This window comes from Cyrtonyx montezumae, unplaced genomic scaffold, assembly GCF_038088225.1.
Source record: "Cyrtonyx montezumae isolate F1298 unplaced genomic scaffold, pur_monq_1.0 scaffold_8, whole genome shotgun sequence".
NCBI lineage: Eukaryota > Metazoa > Chordata > Aves > Galliformes > Odontophoridae > Cyrtonyx > Cyrtonyx montezumae.
In genome coordinates this window covers 17,938,095-17,955,836 of record NW_027072089.1, presented here as the reverse complement: position 1 = coordinate 17,955,836, position 17,742 = coordinate 17,938,095, and the positions used below count along the sequence as shown (strand labels likewise).

Here is a 17,742-nt window from a genome sequence, read left to right as displayed (position 1 = left end):
CAGACTGAAACCGAGCACACAAAAAATGGCACGCAGTCTGCCCAGCTACCTTCCAATTCACAGGACAGAGCCTCTGTCTCTTATCAAGGCTTCACCAAAGCAGTCAGAATGCAGAAGTAACCCCGCATAGCATAGCTCAGCACACTGCTGTTCACACTGATTTTAACAACGTGGAAAAAAACATGAGCAAGGAGGGAAGATCTCCTAAGGGAACACAATCCTTGCCGGTTCAACTTCTGCAAAACAAGGCTTTTGGTTAATTTTTTTGCTCACACCCACATGCAAAATGAATTCCATTGTATACTAAGAATAATTTGATCTGCTCTAGTTATAGCAGATATATATGGAGACGTCACTGAGTTTCAAGGGAACAACACCACGTAGACGAAACCATTTTATTAAAAGGGCATTCGCTCCACATAGTTGTTTCTCTATAGTTGTCAGCTTCAAAATCTTAATCACTACGATAGAGAAAGCTACTAATTGACTACCAGGACTTTCTAGACTTGTCTGAACTATGCTGTTTATTAAATACCCTCAGGACTTTGGAAGAATAATGGCTGAACTTGCACAGCTTGCCAGTCATAACACGTTGCATTCCTCAAAATGCACTGCAAATGGCTTCTACTCAAGAAGGCAGACATTAGGCTGCTTAGGTAGATAGGTAGATGGCCTGTAAGATATAAAATTGATATAAATAGCCAAGGCAAACTTCTGGTACAAACACACTTCATGAGTAGGCACAATATCTGTGTAAGAATTCTGCGTGTGGCAGCCTTTCTGCTTTTGCGTTGTTGAAAATGTTAGCTTGATAAAAGCAAATAAATAAGGGAAATATCCAGAAAAGTCTCTAACTCTGCAAAACTTATTTTCGCTCCAGTATTCCATGCAAGCCCCATGTGCACTTCACCACTAAACTGTGACAGCTACAATTGCACAAGTCTGATTCTACAGCAATAAATCTGAGGAGCTCCACAAATATCTTCAGAAGTCTACAGTCTACAACTATTTGTATACTTAAAAAAACCCAACAGAATCAAATATAGATCTGCAAGATTCAAACCAACATTTATTTCCCTCTCTCTGGAAAGCAGATTTTTTTTCTCTTTTCCAGTTATCTGCTATTAATCTTGTGATTCTTGTCCTACAAGACGTTGGCAATGTACCTTGCAGATTACATGACAGAGTTTAATATGTTTAACTTCAGACAGAGTGCACTGTCTGAAATATCTGCAAAAATGAATTTGCAAAAAAAGTTTAGATCCTCCTTCTCTCAGCTCATGGTATCTGTAAAGCACAGTGACATACTACTGCTCTTTTTCCTCACAGCACAAATAACCCTTTGTCGCAATTATGAGTGTCAGGAACTGACATATTCAGTTTCATATTCATATTCAGGAAATATCTATACATTCTGCATAAACAAGAAAAGCAAGTATTGCTCCTCAGAGCTCACTATTTGTGAAAACTGTTCATATTACATTTTACCAGGTAAAGGAATGGACAATTAAAAAAACACAATACAGAAAAAAAACTGCAAATCTCAAACCACGAGATGCCAAACCTGGCTCCTGATTTCTAGGAACCACAGCAGAGGCAGGGAACATTTGAGGAAAACACATATGACAGCTTTGTGCATCCCATGGAGAGGGCTACCCAGGCAGCAGGAAGCACAAAAAAAGAGCAGACAAACTTAAGAAGCATTAAGAAGCGAGAATGCTATTGGTAAAGATCTGCTACAGATCAATAGGACAGCAAAACCAGGTGAAGCAAAGTTCAGGGCTAACATCCTTTCTTCCTCGCTTCCCTCCTCCCCCCCAGATTACCCAAAGTTCAAACTCCTGCACTCTAAAGGTAAAGGTCTGGTCCCTTGGAAACCCTGGGAGGCACTTGGGATAGTCTGAAATATGTTGTGTTGGAGGTAGCTATAGAAACAGGCTGATAGCTCATGTGAAAACAATTGTAAAAAAGTAGTTGCAATATAAAGAGAGACACTTAACTCCATCACTCTTATATGCAATGAAAAGAAGTGCATGCAACAGCCAGAATACTTCTGAGAGTGCAGTGTACTGCAGGGTACTGGATCCTCTTGCCACGGGGATTCACAGTAATTAAAAAAGATAAACAATCTTCTGCTATCAGTACCAACAAACAAGAGACTGTTAGGACAGTATTATAGCTCCAAAATGGCAAAACAAAGCAAAGAAATCTCTTCTGTAAAGCTGAATAAGCATTTGACTTGACAGTGAGTGCAGACAGGCAGCTGCAATTCAGCAGAGCACAGCAAGCTTTCAAGGCAGTGACTGTGCATGGAACTTCACCCAAAAGGACAAAGTTTGTTTCAAAATGCTAAGGTGTATCTGCTATGAGAATACATCCCTATGATACAGAAATGACCACTGGTAAACTTGTATTATTATTAATTTTTTGAAAGGCTGTTATTTCTTGTAGAAATTAAATGATTGCAGTGAATTGTAGGTGCCCCAGTGTACAATGAAGATTGTAAGACTCTAAATGCACTTTCTGTACTTAACTCTCGATAGAGCCAGTAAGAAGAAAGCATCATATAAGTCACAAGATCCCAAGTTTTATTACATTACAGTAACCCTAAGTCTGGAAGAGAAGTTTCATATACTTCAGTTTTATACTGCTGTGTTCTTAATTCAGAATTCAAACTAAACCCTTCTCAAGCCATTCATATGTGTACAGATGCTCCTCTGTCAAGACACATGCATGTGTCACAGTGCAGCACAATCATGACTTGAATCAGAGCACTTCACACAAAACAGGAAATATCTATACAATTGATGTGACTAGCAATATTTACCTATAGGTTAAATAAACCCAAATTTGGTGTGGCAGCACTCTGACCTTCATGTCTTAAATGTAAGTTCACAGCAATTTGAACAAGGAAACAGATTCCAATGAAGTTATAGAGATGACCTCACAACAGGCCCGTTTACAGAGGCATGAGCGGGGTTGTTCACATCCACCTAACATTACCTTCTTAAGAAAAAAGCCCTACAGAGACAAATGGCCAAAACATAAGCCACCTCTGTGTTAAGGGACATAGATCTCATTAATGCAGCCATACCTGCTGCTGTGCAATCCCCTAAGCTCCAGCATCGTGCAGGTTGGTATATCATGGTGTGCCCATTCTCAGGCTAATGCACATCCAGCTCCATTGGCAGAAGCTGGAACAGGAGTTCACACACACACGGTCCTCTCCAACCCCTGCTGAGGACCCTGTGATACTCAGGAAGAAACCAGAGTGAGCTTCAGACTGCAGGACCTTACCAAAGGCGCCTCTCCCATTGGGTTGGAAAGGCAGAGACAGGAGTGAGAATACATCCACGCATGCTCCAGGATGGAGCTCTTACAACAAAAGCACAAACAGGAAGAGAGGCTTCAACATAATGAGGGGAATTAATGCCTTGGAGACCAGAACGCGCTCTAACAGTATTTCCAAAATGGTTATATGGTTATCGCCACTCACTCTGACATTCATATTCATAATTATCTTCCAGCATGCAATCCCTACACCTATTCACCCTATCTCCACTTTTGTCTCAACAGCCCCTTCTCAGTTCTCATTTCTCCCTATCTTCGCCAAAAAACATTCTCACATACGATTTATATCAGACTAACTTCCTTTCTGATAAAAGATTTATCGATCTGAGATTTTTTTCCTCCCCTGCAGTCCAATTGAAATATCTTAAAAAAAAAAAAACAAAAACAAACAAACAAAAAAAAAGGACTTGAAGGTGTAGGATGTCAAAATACATTTCTGCACTCCCCTCAGAAAATGCCTGCCAGCACTACATGTGAGGTCACTGCATGGCTGAAGTCCTGTAGGTTGGTTAATCACTGCCTAGCTCACAACTCAATACTCCAAAAGCCACCTGGAGTTGTTGCGTTTGCTCACTCCCTGCATTACCTGGCAGAGTATCACCCTGAAGCCAACTCCCAATGGATCAGAGTCTAAGAGCAACTGCGTGCATCTGTACCTTCTCATCAACTTCTCAATACTTTGGACTTACTTCTAATGCATTTGGGAAAAGAGTAACAGCCCCAAAAATCCAGTTTTAATTTCATAATTTATACACTTTTACTTGCATTCCAACATATGCTTCATGGAAAAATTATGTGCTATTAAATGAGATTCTACAGAGACTATAATAATTCTTGAGAAAAAACGTTTTACGTTTCTGCTTCCAGTGAGATGGTTCCTTCAGCTGGTGTGAAGGTCTCTAAGCAGCAGCAGATCCCCCCTAAGCTTTTTAAAGTAATCTGCATGCATTCACTTGAGAAGGAGTAGCTTAAATACACAATGGGCTGTATTTCATATGAGCAGAAGGGGACTGGAATTTTGGAAGCGAGAGAAAGCAGATGGCAGTTACATGTGTAAAACCAGACAGAGACAGGACCTGATGTTTTAAATACCGTAATAGCAGGAAGACTGTTCTCAAGTAGCCTCCTTTCAGCTCCACAACAAAAATTCAACAGCTGCATCCTTCCCCAAAGGGTGCTGTTCCTACTTAAACACTTTAGGACCACTCTTCATCCTTCATCACCCCTCCTCTGGGAAGGTAGTTTTTCTGGTACAAAGCCTGCCTCCAGGATACGCGTGCTGGGCACACTTGAAGATGCATACACCACAGAGCTGCAGGCATTTCAGCAAATGGACTACACTGAGAACTGAGAAAAAGAGATCTCTCTGAAGACAGGTTCAGATCAGTAAGCCACATTCCTCTTGCCTCTCATCCCTTTAATAAGCTTGCCTTTTCCCACACTGACTCTGCCTTAGCCAAGTCCATTCTCCACACCACAGACAAAATCAGAAGCAATGCGAGTATGGGAAGTGGCAAACACTACTCATGAACAATTATGGAGCAGCTATTAATTTTCTGTGCTTCAGCTTCTACCCCTGTAAACAAGAACACTTCACAGAAATACTATTAGAGTGAGGGGTTATTAGTCTATCTTAATACTTAATCCTCAGATAATAAAGAGCTTTTCGGCAATTACACACTGAGTGTTTTGAAAGAAAAAGTATTCTTTGAAGGTTTGTTTCCAAGCATGTCCTATCAGAAAAGCATAGTAAATGTAGGTGTGAGTCAGGCAAATAGGATCCTTCAGACAAAGCCTACTTTTAGGAAAGTTTAACACCAGGAAGTTGCTGCTTGATGTACAAGTGCCCTCTTAGAAAGAGATGCCACACACGTGATGTAACAGCCAACAAACCTCAAACAGCAGTTGTTTTCTGGGACACTCAAATCATCCAATGTACAAGTGAAACATGTATGACACGTGAAAAATGGGATGAAAAAAGCTTTGGAAAATAGTTATGCGGAAAGATACTAGTATTTTATGTTAATACCATTACCACATTTGACAGGCAGTTGTATTCTTTCAGATGTAGCCCCTTTCCAATTTGCATGAAAAGCACTGTTACACTTGTGCACTGATGAAAGCAGATAACACAGTTTACAATTCCTTACTGGCAACTCTGCCCAATGAATAATAATAAGCCACAATTTAAGAACACTGGTTTCACCCTGTATTCACTATTTACAAAATGGAAGAGGATATCACTGCAAGAGGTACAGTTCTGGGAAATGAGCATTAAGGAAGCCCGGAATATTTCATGACAGGAGTTTTCCATTCTTCATCTTGTATTGACAGCACGTACAAACGGTACTTTCTAAAATTAGGAAGTACTCTGAAGTTTATAAAGATCACTAAACTGAAGAGTACAGCTTATTTGCGATGAAGTGCGTGCTGTGAAGACAGAATACTTGAAAATTTTTGCACTGTTTATACTCCACCACTGATTGTTACCCTCTTGACTGTTGATTTTTTCTTTCTGGATTATCTACAGACACCATAGAGGCAAAGTACTGACTTCTACATGGATTCTGCCATTGTCAGTGATGGGACACCAAGACAATGCAGTTTCTCAAGAGATCTGTACCCACTTGTGTACTATTTTACTCCCGTATTCCTTTACTATTTTCCCAAGCAGACCACCTAAAACAAACACGAATGGCCTACAGAAATGGTTTTCAATGCAGGCCTTTATAAATAATTTTGAATTAATAAGCATGCCAATAAAAATTCCTAAGGTCTATATTTAATTTCCCTGCTTGTAATCATGAAACTGCAGGAAGAAGTTCGACTTTGTTTTCTGAAAGAAGTTCATTTTGATTTGATTTAATGATTATAATAAAACATAGCTAAGTCAAGGCTGAACTTAGATTAAAATTCCACATCCTTTTATTTTTCTTATACAGATACATACGTGTGTGCTCACGTTTGTGTATGCTCAAAATGAGCACAGGACTTACTAATACTTACACACAGTCATATGCATGTCAGAAAAACAAAGGCTTACCCTGCAGAATTACAGGCGAGCTGATGACTAACTTCACTAAAGCAGGGCTAAGGCAACAATCAACCAAGGGAACACGTGCCCTGTCACTGCCTTACACACAGAGCATGGTTTAGGAAACAAAGCTGGTGCATTAACAGACATTCTTAGCCTGCTGTGTGCAAGGACTGCCGGTCTCTTCAGAAGTTTAACTCTGAAGAATACAGTACGACCGAAAAAAATAAACCTCAACCATACTACAACAGGGATCACCTCACCACATATTTCTGCAGAATGGTTCCATGGCTTAAATAGCTATGATCTCCTTTCTAAGGAATATAGCTTGAAAAGGAAAATGTATAAATTAGGTCTCAAAGCACAAATTCTGTGAAATAGTTAAAAATTACATATATAGACAGACATTTCACTCTATTAAAAGCCAACCTGCTCAAAAAATTCAGCACTTGCTCCTGCACCCTTTTTAAAGAAAAGCAGTTTTAGAATAGCAAGAAATATGACATATCATGGTGACAAGTAGAAAACCAACATCAGACATAATGCCTACAAGTTCGAATTTCTATTTATCTGCTTTTATGTAGTAATAAGGCATGTAGCTCATATAAGTACCCATCCCTTCTCCTTAATAGCAGATTTCCAGATATAGGGAGAAAAGTAGGTTCAGAACAATGGAACTCCATGAACTGCAAAACAGAAACTCCACTATATGTCTAAATAAACTAAAAAAATCTTCAGGAAATTCAAAAACATATCCAAGTACACAGCATTCAGTATACAGTATTCATTACAGGCATGAAGGAGTTGCTCAGGAAGGATCTGATGCTATGATCCCTACATATACAGTAACAATTCATAAATTTTGTGCAACGATTCTCAACTTTAAAGCTATTTCAGCTCCCTTCCCATCTGAATACATCACCCTCCTCAAAAAAATAGGATTTGATGCAGTCATTTTACTTCAATAACACATCCTCAGTTTCTCATACATGGTGTTTATTTCAAATTAAGTGCTTTGAGCATTTTATTGACTCCCAAGTGTGCAGTATGGTCAGCAAGTAGGATCTCAGATTAAAAATTAAATTCAGATTTACTTCAGTTATTAATCATATCTAAAAGCTATTGCATTTTATGAATTCTTTCATACCTAAGGCTCAAAATAGCTACGCAGAATTCAGATGCATCTCCTTTGCAAAACCACAAACAAGAGAGAGTTCCAGAAAGTTGGTGAGAGGGATTCAAATGCATGCTTATTCACTTGTTTCCACGTACATATTCCTGGTGTCCACACTTTTAATTGACATTTCAACACAGACATACAGATGAATTTCATGATATTAATTTTAACAAGTCAGTGTTGAGCAGACTAAGAGGACTTTTTATTAGTTGGAAGTGCAGATGGGGTCTCTCAGATCCCCATGCATGAGCCTAACCTGACACTGTGGCAGCTCCAGCTTCAGAGGGACACATCCACAGGGATGTCACTGCACAGAGCAGCTTGCAGCACGGATGCTCCATGTATCCTGAATACAGGATCTCCCAGTTCTGGAGAACTCCTCACAGTCCCACTGGCACCATACACAGGCTAGGGCTCCAAGAGTCTGTGGGAAAGGCTGCCCATACCCCTCACTACAGCAAGAAAAGAAGAACGGACTCCTTTTTCCAGGCCTTACCCATTTACAGCATAAAGGCAGAAGGGTTCTGCTAGCAGCAGTACCACCCCAGACTTCCATAATAGAAGAAAACCAGGAGGTTAGTATTGCAGACTTAGCAAGAGCATCAGAGCTCAGTTTAGGCATGGTGGATTGCCACTTACTTTGGAACCACAATACCACTGAGGTACATAGGGGATGGGAAGGAAACAGCTGGGCAGCACCTGGGCCACAGGCACTGCAAAGCACTGAACAGGCACCACCAGGACGGTAGGCAGCAGCCAGAACCAAGGCACATCAGCACTAAAGCAGCTGAAAAGCACAAAACACCCTAATGCCAGCATCAGCGTGAAAGAGGAATATGTATCAGGGTCACAAAAAGAGATGTTTCAAAATGCTGATTAAAGCCAAACAGTGAATTACTACAAATCTCTAAGATCTCTGCTCATTTACTTATCTCTTCTAAAGCACTGGTAAGAATCAGGATGTCAAAGTTTCTCTGACAACCCCTTGCTTGAGCGAACTCGCAGCACCTAAGAGCTAGACCTTGATACCCTGGATTCTCCTAACTTCAACTCTTTTTCTCAACTGCTGGTTCTTCCTCGGAGCAACAACTTACACCGATCAGATGTTCACTCAGTTCTGTATCAAAATAAATAAATAAATTTAGTAGCAAAAAGTTTCCTTGTAGCCATTTTCACAGCCTTTTAAGTAACAACTGTAACAACCTGACACCTTGAACTCTGCCTTCCATACTAAAGAACGGCTGTGCCTCTGTTAAAGGGACCTTATAAGGTCATCTAGTCCAACTCCCCTGCAACCAACAGGGGCACCTGCACCTAGATCAGGGTGCTCAGAGCCCCGTGCAGCCACGAACACACCTTGAAGACTTTTCAGTCTTTCTTTCCCTTGCCTCCCTCGCAAACCATCTCTAACCATGCAACTGGTTGTTCTAGTTGCATCTCTGGATCAGAAATATACAGGAAAGAGCACTGACAAAGAAGCCATTCCTACTGATCACCAGCTATCCAAACCAATCACAAACATTACATACAGCTGTGTGTTGGTGTGATCAAGACACTGGTGAACAATATTTTACCATTCATTTTCCTGACTTACCCAACAGGTATTATTTGGGAAAATTTAAATTGGTATTTGCATCATGGAAGGAGAAATGTTACATCTTCACTCTTACAAATAATCACCAGTTGGAGAAAAAAAGAAATACGAACACTCTCCCCCAGTTCAGTTAGAAATATTTCCTTGCAGTTTACACATCTGAGTTGAATCCCTGCACACTCTCCCTGAGCAGTTCTTTAGAAGTGAGCAAATGGAAAACTGTAATTGCTTAGTAGTGTGAAGAGTAGACTGCATTAAATACAAGAATGCAACAAATAAAACAGCATGTTAATTAGGGCTGTAGAATCATTCTCTTCAAATAGGGCTTCCCTTAGCTGCATGTGTAGGAAAACGGCGGCTAAGGCCTCAACCTAAAGCTATGGACCAAGAGGAACATTTATATATACATAAGATTTACTTGGTGCATGATGTGACCCTACTCATTAGCATTCTCAGTTACTACAGTACTCCTACTTGAAGTTTTCATTTTCTTTAATACTCAGAATGTATAATCTTGTGGAACTAAAGCACCCTACAATGATAAAAAAAAAAAAACACCCTCATTCTTCAATTCCAGTATGCTTTGTAAGATGCTAACAAAACTAATAAAATCTCATACACAGCTGAAACCTAGGAGCCAACACATGAGCACAAGCACATGCTTTCCCCTCTCCAGAACATATAAAAAAAAGTCAATTTTCTGTTCTCAATTGCTCACTCCAGTTACTAAGAAGTTCTTCTGAAAGGAACAATTCCTTAATGAGCAGGATCACTAAAAAGATGCGCTGAGTAGAACAAGCTTATTACTAGTATGACAGTTACAGAGTGGATGGAAGGAAATATTTCTCATGAAGGAACCTGTACTCACAAACTGTGCTTTCACAGGGACCTGTGTCTCTCAATAGGTTCATACAGAGCTGGAGTAATAAAACTAAGTTACAGGAACTTCTAACAGAGGGTTTTCTTTTTTTCCCCCCTATTTTTAAACTCAAGTAACTTCATTAGTCTTTCACTTCACACCAGCATGTGCTCACACTGTTTGTTAGTTAAAGAAACACTTTCCTGTCTGCTGGCTGAACGGACTTAAAAATTCTGCTCTGAACTGCTACACAAAGTCCTGGGAATTTCCCCTTCACAGAGGAAAGGTTACAGACACACATCAGAAGGGTGAAAATATGCAACTCAGAGCCTAAAAACCATACCTCATGCTTACTGTCACCATATGCAGAAACGCAGCTGGTTCATTTCATTGCTTTGCTGAGAGTTTGTGGCTCAGTTACAGTGAGAAAGTTCAGCTCTTTTGCATCAAACAAATTTCTACCATTAACCAGAGGTATCTGGGAAAGTACCTGTTAAGTCACAAGATGCTTAAGCCAAATCATCTTATGACAACTCAAGCTACTAAACCAGATGTTTCTGTGAGACTCACCCTCCAAAATAGGTTGACCTTTAAATTGTTTAAATTATTTTTGACTTTTATTGCTTTCAAACTCACTTTTGATCCAGAAACAAATAAGGACAAATAAGAAATTTGATCCTCACAACACTGATGAGGAAGTTAGAAGCAATTCTCTTAATAACCTAAAATTCAGGCTGTCAGGACATAGGGGAAAAAAATCTCATAGATCACTTCTAGATACATTTGCTTTGCTAAAAAGACTCATCAACCAGTTCACAATGCAACAAAAGTTACAGTATATCAAATGTAAAGCAGAGAAACAAGTCAGGACCAAAATTCCCGATAACTCCTATGGAAGTATTTGCCTCCACCCACCCATTACACAACATGATTATTTAAGCACAGATATTCACAAGTACTAGTACTGTGTATTTCAATGCAACTATCAACTTCAGTGTAATAAAACACTAGCAATGGAACAATGGTAAGAACTCAAGTGTGGAAAACACTCAAGTGCCAGAGCAATACAGCTTTTCAGAATGCACAGCCTGCAATATAAACCATCAGGTGCTTTATTTCTGCTGGCAGAATGAACACAGGAACTTGGACCTACAACCATCTTCTATGATATTACATACTTCGGTACCCAAGTTTGCTTGTTTTTACAACCATGTCAACTAAGTAGGCTGAATCTTGCCAACAGACAGACACCTCAGTAATAACTGGTGCCGTAAAATGTTATAGCTAGTAATTCTCAGCTGAATACTAGCACTATTGTATGAGCTGTGAAACAACAACAACAACAACAAAAAACAACTCAAGCTTGTTAATAAATCACACTCTCATTAATGCCTCACTGGCTATCTCAGCTGTGCCAGCATTCAGCATCACTATTAACTGTCTGGGACAATATAAATGGAGCAGTGATGCTGGAAAACGGAGACACATCTAGAAAAGTAAAAACATACTATTCATGCAGTACAAATAGTAGTCATGAACAAAAGAAATACGTAAGAGAATGAGTTTTATAGTAAACAAATATGAAAAAAACCCCTCTCTGCAGCTTGAGAAACAATAATAAAAGGCAAACGTGTGCAGTACCTAGCATATCAAAAATAGAGAATTTAACAACTTGAGATTGGACTAGATGGTCATTCAAGGTCCCCTCCAGTCCCTGACATTCTGTGATTCCATGGGATCTGTTCATGAAACAGAAGACTGATAATTGCAAGTCTTAGCCAGGACAAACAAACCAAAAAATTAGTGCTTACTTGAAAACAATACAGATACTACATGCACAGTACAGATGTTTGACAGTGAAAGGCAACTGGGTGAAGCAAAGGTGTCAGAATGAATCACCTGCAGGGCCTGACCAGCACTAACCTGGTGGAGCACCTCCTCTCCCAACAGTGACAGAAAGAAGCTGGAGAAGTCAAGCTAATTATGTGTTTTGCTCTGATGACAGTACTGGAGTCAGGTGCCTTCCATCCTTATTTCAGTTACAAGTGCCTCTTTGCTCTTCCACCAGATGAAGGTGTTCTCATTCAGTGCACGCTTATAATCACACACAATTAGATTACATTTTTAAATTCCTGTTGATAAGAGATTACCTAGGTTCTATTTTCTTCTCCTTTCAAACTAACGTTACTTTAAATACTGCCCACAAGACCTCACAGATACAGACTACAGACCTGACAGCCAACTGAATGACTTGCATAACTTGAACCAATGATAAACTTATCAGACAACAGAAATTTCTGTGCCACTAAGGTTAGGACATTTTCTCTTAAAAGAAGAAAACCATTCTAATACGTTAAATACAGCAGTTTTGCCAATAATATGATTTACAGCTTAGCAAAATGTATTTGTCCAGCATATCATAGAAGTATCACTAAAAAGTGACATTCAAGAATTTAAGGTACAACCATTTATTCAGCCAAGTTGCTCTTTTAGGACAGCGTGTTCCAGCTTAACAGTGCAGCTTCTTCAGAAAATTAAATAAACCGGCTGGCAGGCTCCTTGCTTACACCATTCAAGTTATTCTTTCAAACAAGGTGAATGAACCTGACAAACGTTTTATCTTCCTCATGTCAACATAAGCAAACTGACATTCAACATTTGGGTCCAGATCAGTGAACTTTTAAGACCAGACAGGTAAAATTATCATAAAACCAAATGAACAACGCATTATATACATGATCTCATTATAATCTCAAGCAATGTCTGCACTACAAAAACCTGGAACTATTCAACTACATCAAACCCAGAACTATTTTAAAGCTTATATGATTACAACATGCCTCTCCCCTCCTCCCCCCCAATAGGTGAAAATAACATCAATGTCATTGCAATCTTACTAACAAACACCATTGTTTCAATTACTATTTCTGGGAACGGTCACTTTCTGACTTCTAATGATTCTCAGTCAGCAGTGCTCCAAGTAAAGCCAAACCCATCCTGTAGATATGGAGAATTAAGACTGATCTATACCATGCCACCAATTCCTGCCTTGGAGCTGTTTCAAGCATGCACTCCTACTGCTGCACTTTTATTTTATTCTCATCACATCTGCTGAAGCCAGAAGCACAGGGAAATTTACCGACTGTACATCAGTGTTGATCACTACTACTCTACAGAGTAAGGCAAAAAGCCTGCTGTGGTCTTCTGTTGAGTGGGTCAGAAATTGACATAAACACAGTGGGATGACAGGTATAGTTCAGACAATGAAAAACCTGACTTGCAGCAAAGTGGAGGTGAACATCCACACTTACAGTCCAAACGAAGACATCCCAGCTTTTGCACTGTGCCTCTTGAAAGACTTTTGTAACATACCCTCTGTACTTGAACGCTGATCTCTCCCTGACTAGTCCTGAAAACACTGTGTTAGTGGTACTTCTAAGATATAAACCTCCACCCTGCCAAGGGTTAAATAAAAATCAAACAACACAGGAATTCAGTTCTCTAATCCAAGCTGCTGTTTTAACAAGGAAACAAAATTCATTTGATTTCCAGCTAATCAATCATCAGATTGTTCTGAAAAACACTGCCCTCAAGAGAACAAGACCAATTTCTCAAACAATATTTTTCCCCTAAAGAAACCACATCGTGCCACACTCAGTCTTGTTTTGAATGCATGCAACTGCCAGGGCCTTTGAGATATGCAGAAATATCTTCGTATGTGTCCCAGCAAAAGCCATGCCAGAGTTATAAAGAGAAATGCACAATAACGTATTTACTGGATATAAAATTCCCAAGTCAACAGGAAGGCCCATTATAACAAGAAATAAATACCACTGCCCAATATCCCACTAAGCTAAAATTATTGTGTAAAATATTGGAATAGCATTGACTAACATCAGTATTCCTCCTTCTCAATTTTTTATAATTGCAGTCATCATCAGAAGGAAGGTTTGAAAAAATTTCACTAACTACAGGGAAACAGAGAAACACTCTCCAGAGAGCTGAAGGCCCACATACCAACCTCCATGAATTTTATATTTTAATTAGTGGAAAATTCTAGGCATTACAGCTGTGCAACTACATAATGAAAGTCACCAAAGCAATGCACCACTGTTCTTCCAAGCACATGTTTACCTTGAATGCTGCCTCCTGTGCTCAAGACCTTGACATGAAGAAACATTATGATATCTGCAAGGCTCGGCCCCAGATCAACATTTCTGTCCAGAGCTCTACTGCCAGTAGTGCCCTGATCAAATCCACTTGGTATTTAGTTTGGGAGAGCTAAAAGCAGTTTACAAGAAGGCAACACACTTTAGCAGGGAACACTTCCCACTCCCCCTTCCCCAAGAAATGAACAGGGCAAACTAAAGAGATAGCCAGAGATAGGGCTTTGCTATACAGCCAATGCTTGCACTCCTCTTGGATGCTCAGCTTGGGGACAAGGAAATTTCTTTCCTTCAAGAACTGTAATGGGTCAGAACATTTGTAACAAGTTGTAGGGAGAAACTAAACCAGAAAAGAGGCAGCACACTGTCTGAAGACAAGCTCTGCCTTCCTTTCCCAGCAAAGGATGTAACAAATGGCAAGGCAAAATAAATTATGTAGCCCTTGTTCTTGGTTAAACTTTGGAAAGTTTGAATTGAAGGTCGGCTGAAAGTGTAACTCGGCAAAAACTGTACTTGGCTGAGCTTCTCAGTAAAACAAGCAAAACCCCACAACTATAACCTCTAACAAAAGATTGTGCTTGTTAAACTGTTTAAGTGTTGTAGTAGAAACGCTGACAGTAGCCCAAGGAATAACAAGCTGAATCCAACTACTAAGTCAAGCTGGTGAGGTTTATCACAATAATTCTTTTTGTTTTAGTTGTGGCAGATACAAAAGAATATGTAGTTTATTAAAAGCCTCTGTACAGAAGTTACAATTCTCAAGCATACAAACCTAAGGTCAGCCCAGAGCTGAGACTTCTCCTACTGTCTCCTGCTCCACCATAAGTAAACCTTTTCCAGCTATACTTTCACTTTAGCCTTGGACGTTTGCATTTTTAACATCCCACCGTAGACAATAACACTCCCCTTCCTGCTCACGTGTGTATTTATGGGATTGGTCAGCACCTCGGCTGGCTCATCCATGTGGACCACTCAAAGTTAAACCATACTGGTATCACTGCTCAGGAACAGGCATTGATATAAGTGCAATTCTACATGAAAAACCCATCTCACTTCAGCTCACCTAAAACACACATTAGTCAGTGAAACGGTAGCTGTTCTTACAGATTTATGCTGTGCATCTATACTCAAGAGCTTGCACTTCTATCCACAGCACAGACACGTGCTGGACAAAGCCTTACAGACAAAACCAAGCGTCTCAGCCCGTAGGTCCACATTCCTAAGCAGTGAAATGACTCCAGCTGAACAAGCTCAGCTCATGCTGGAAGCACTGCACTTCTCAGGGCCGAGCTGCTGCCCGATCTCTGCATGCAGGGCAGCGCCTGCTCCGTGCTGCTGCTCAGCCGGGGCCCAGCGGCACCGCCTGCGCTCAACTTCATAACACAGCCGACTCCGGGAGGGCCCACGGGCAGCTCTACCGCGCAGCATCTGCCGTTTGACCTATTATATCACCGGGCTACTTGCGTGCTGCAAAACACAACATCGGCGCGTTTGTTAAGTGCTTCTCACTGGCAGCTTTGTTTAGAGAGGGGTTTGTGAGCGTGCCAAGATGGCACTGCGTGAACAAAGTGAGAAGGCGCCGAACAAAAGCGCTCGGGATGTCCCCAGCAGCGCGGCGAGGCCTGCACACAGGGTGCCACAGCCGGCCCGGCCCGGGGCCGCCCCGCGTGCCAGAGCCCACGGCTCCAGCGGCACTGCGAGCGCTCGGGCTCGCTTTGTTTGCCAACTCCGGAGTTCGCGGCCAGTTACATCCGTGGAAGATAAAGACGGAGGCGGCCGGGACACATCCCAGCCTCCGTTCGCAGGACGTCCCTGGAGAGACTGCCACCCCCACCAGACTGAAGAAATAAAATTAAAACCGCGAGTGGCTGAACGGGGGGGTTGGGGGGGGGAAGGTGGAAAGGAGGAGGGGGCGGGGAACCTCTCCGGGCCGGGCCGCGGGCAGAAAGGCCGCTTTGTTCGCCCTGCCCGCGGCGGACGGCCCGGGGCCGGGGGCGGAGGGGTGTCGTCACGGCCGGTACGTACCGCAGCAGGAGACGACGAGCAGCAGGAGCTGCGCGGACCTCCAAGCCGGAGAGCCTTCCGCGCTCCCCCACGGGGCCATGCCACCGGTCCGCGGCGGGCGACGAGAGCAGGACCCGCAGGACCCGCCGCCTCCGCCCCCCAAAACGCAGCCGGAGCCGCCGCCGCCGCCGCGAGAGGGGCCGGGCTGAGCCCCGTCCCGCGCCCGCCGGAGCTGTTGCCTGGGGAGCGCTAGCGGCCCGCACCCGCGCTCTGCTGCCCGCCCGCCCGCGGAGCCATGAGCCGCCGCCACCGGCCTCGGCCTCCTTCCCCCGCGCCGTGCCGCGCCGCTTCCTCCTCCCCGGCTGCGCTCCGCCGCGGCTGCGCACTGGCGGCCCGAGCGCATGCAGTCGCTCCCGGCAGCCGCGGGCCGGGTGGGCGGAGCGGCGGCCCCAGACGGCGGCTGGGGGAAGGGGGGAGGGCCGGGCGTCCTGTCCCCTCCCCTCACCGCCGCGCCCCACCCCGCTCCGCCTCCTCCCTCTCCTCCGTCAGCCGCCGCCGGGTTTCTAGTCGCCCTCGGCTGTCCCGGAGCCGCGGCCCCTCAGCCGAAGCCGCGTCCCTGGGGCGGGCCTGTGTCAGCCGGGCAGCCGCTGTCCCTCACCTGCACAGCGCATCTGTGAGCGAGACTGGGAACTGATGTGCGAGCTGAAGTGCAACTGCTGCGAACGCACAGCATCCGACACTGCCGACCCCGAGACAGAGACTTCATGATGCTATTAATGTCTGTCTGTGGTTTCCCACCCTGCACACACTTGGTGACATTATTCTCCCGTTCCACAGTTACCTGGCGCTCTCAGATGCTCCAGTATCGAAAACGAAGTGGGATTCACTGTGCCGTTTATAGAAACGTTTATAGAATTTATCTTGAATTCCGTAGTGTGTGCTGTAGACTTGTAGAAGTGTTTATTGCCTGAAGTCTTCTCAGTTCTACTGTGTGAACTGATTCATTTGAGAAGTAAGAAATTACCATGCCTGACAAGAACAAAAAACACAAGTAGGGCTCCATCGTTACATCTTGAGAACAGATGTCTGGCATCAGAGCAGAGCTCTTGCTCCACAGAAGGTGATGGCTGTGGGGACTGTTTTGTACTATTTTTCTTTATTCTGTTATTCATTCACTCTTCTCTGATTTCTTCCATGTTTACTTCTCAACACCCATCTTATTTGGGAAGGAAGTACACGGGGAGGAGTGTCTTTCTCGGGGACAGGAAATAGGTTGTTTTAAGGACGAGCATCTTGAAGACGACGAAGTGTCAGTGATAGTCACTAAAGAAAGAAGGCAAACCAGACAAGCCTGAATGCTGCCTGACACTCTGGGAAGCTGAGGCTCAGGAGCTCCCCGAATTAGAGATGATATCATCCAGATTAATGGCCCTCAGTGGAATAGGTTTTGGTAAAATTCATCCAGTGAGCAATGTGGCTGTTTACCTCTCAGAATCTGTACCAAAATGTAATACTTCAAGGGAAACATAACATTTACAGCTTTATACAAATGAGAAA

The 17,742-nt window shown here is 42.6% G+C and overlaps 1 protein-coding gene across 1 annotated transcript in view; it reads right to left on the bottom strand.

Annotated features, from left to right (window-relative positions):
- Positions 1-16,531, bottom strand: part of LRP12 (LDL receptor related protein 12) — a 51,076-nt gene extending 34,545 nt beyond the window's left edge. Inside the window, exon 1 of the mRNA XM_065752223.1 lies at positions 16,207-16,531. Coding sequence (XP_065608295.1) covers positions 16,207-16,285 — 79 coding nt within the window. The 5' untranslated portion in view covers positions 16,286-16,531. The remainder of the gene's footprint in view (positions 1-16,206) is intronic.
- Between the last annotated feature and the right edge of the window lie 1,211 nt (positions 16,532-17,742).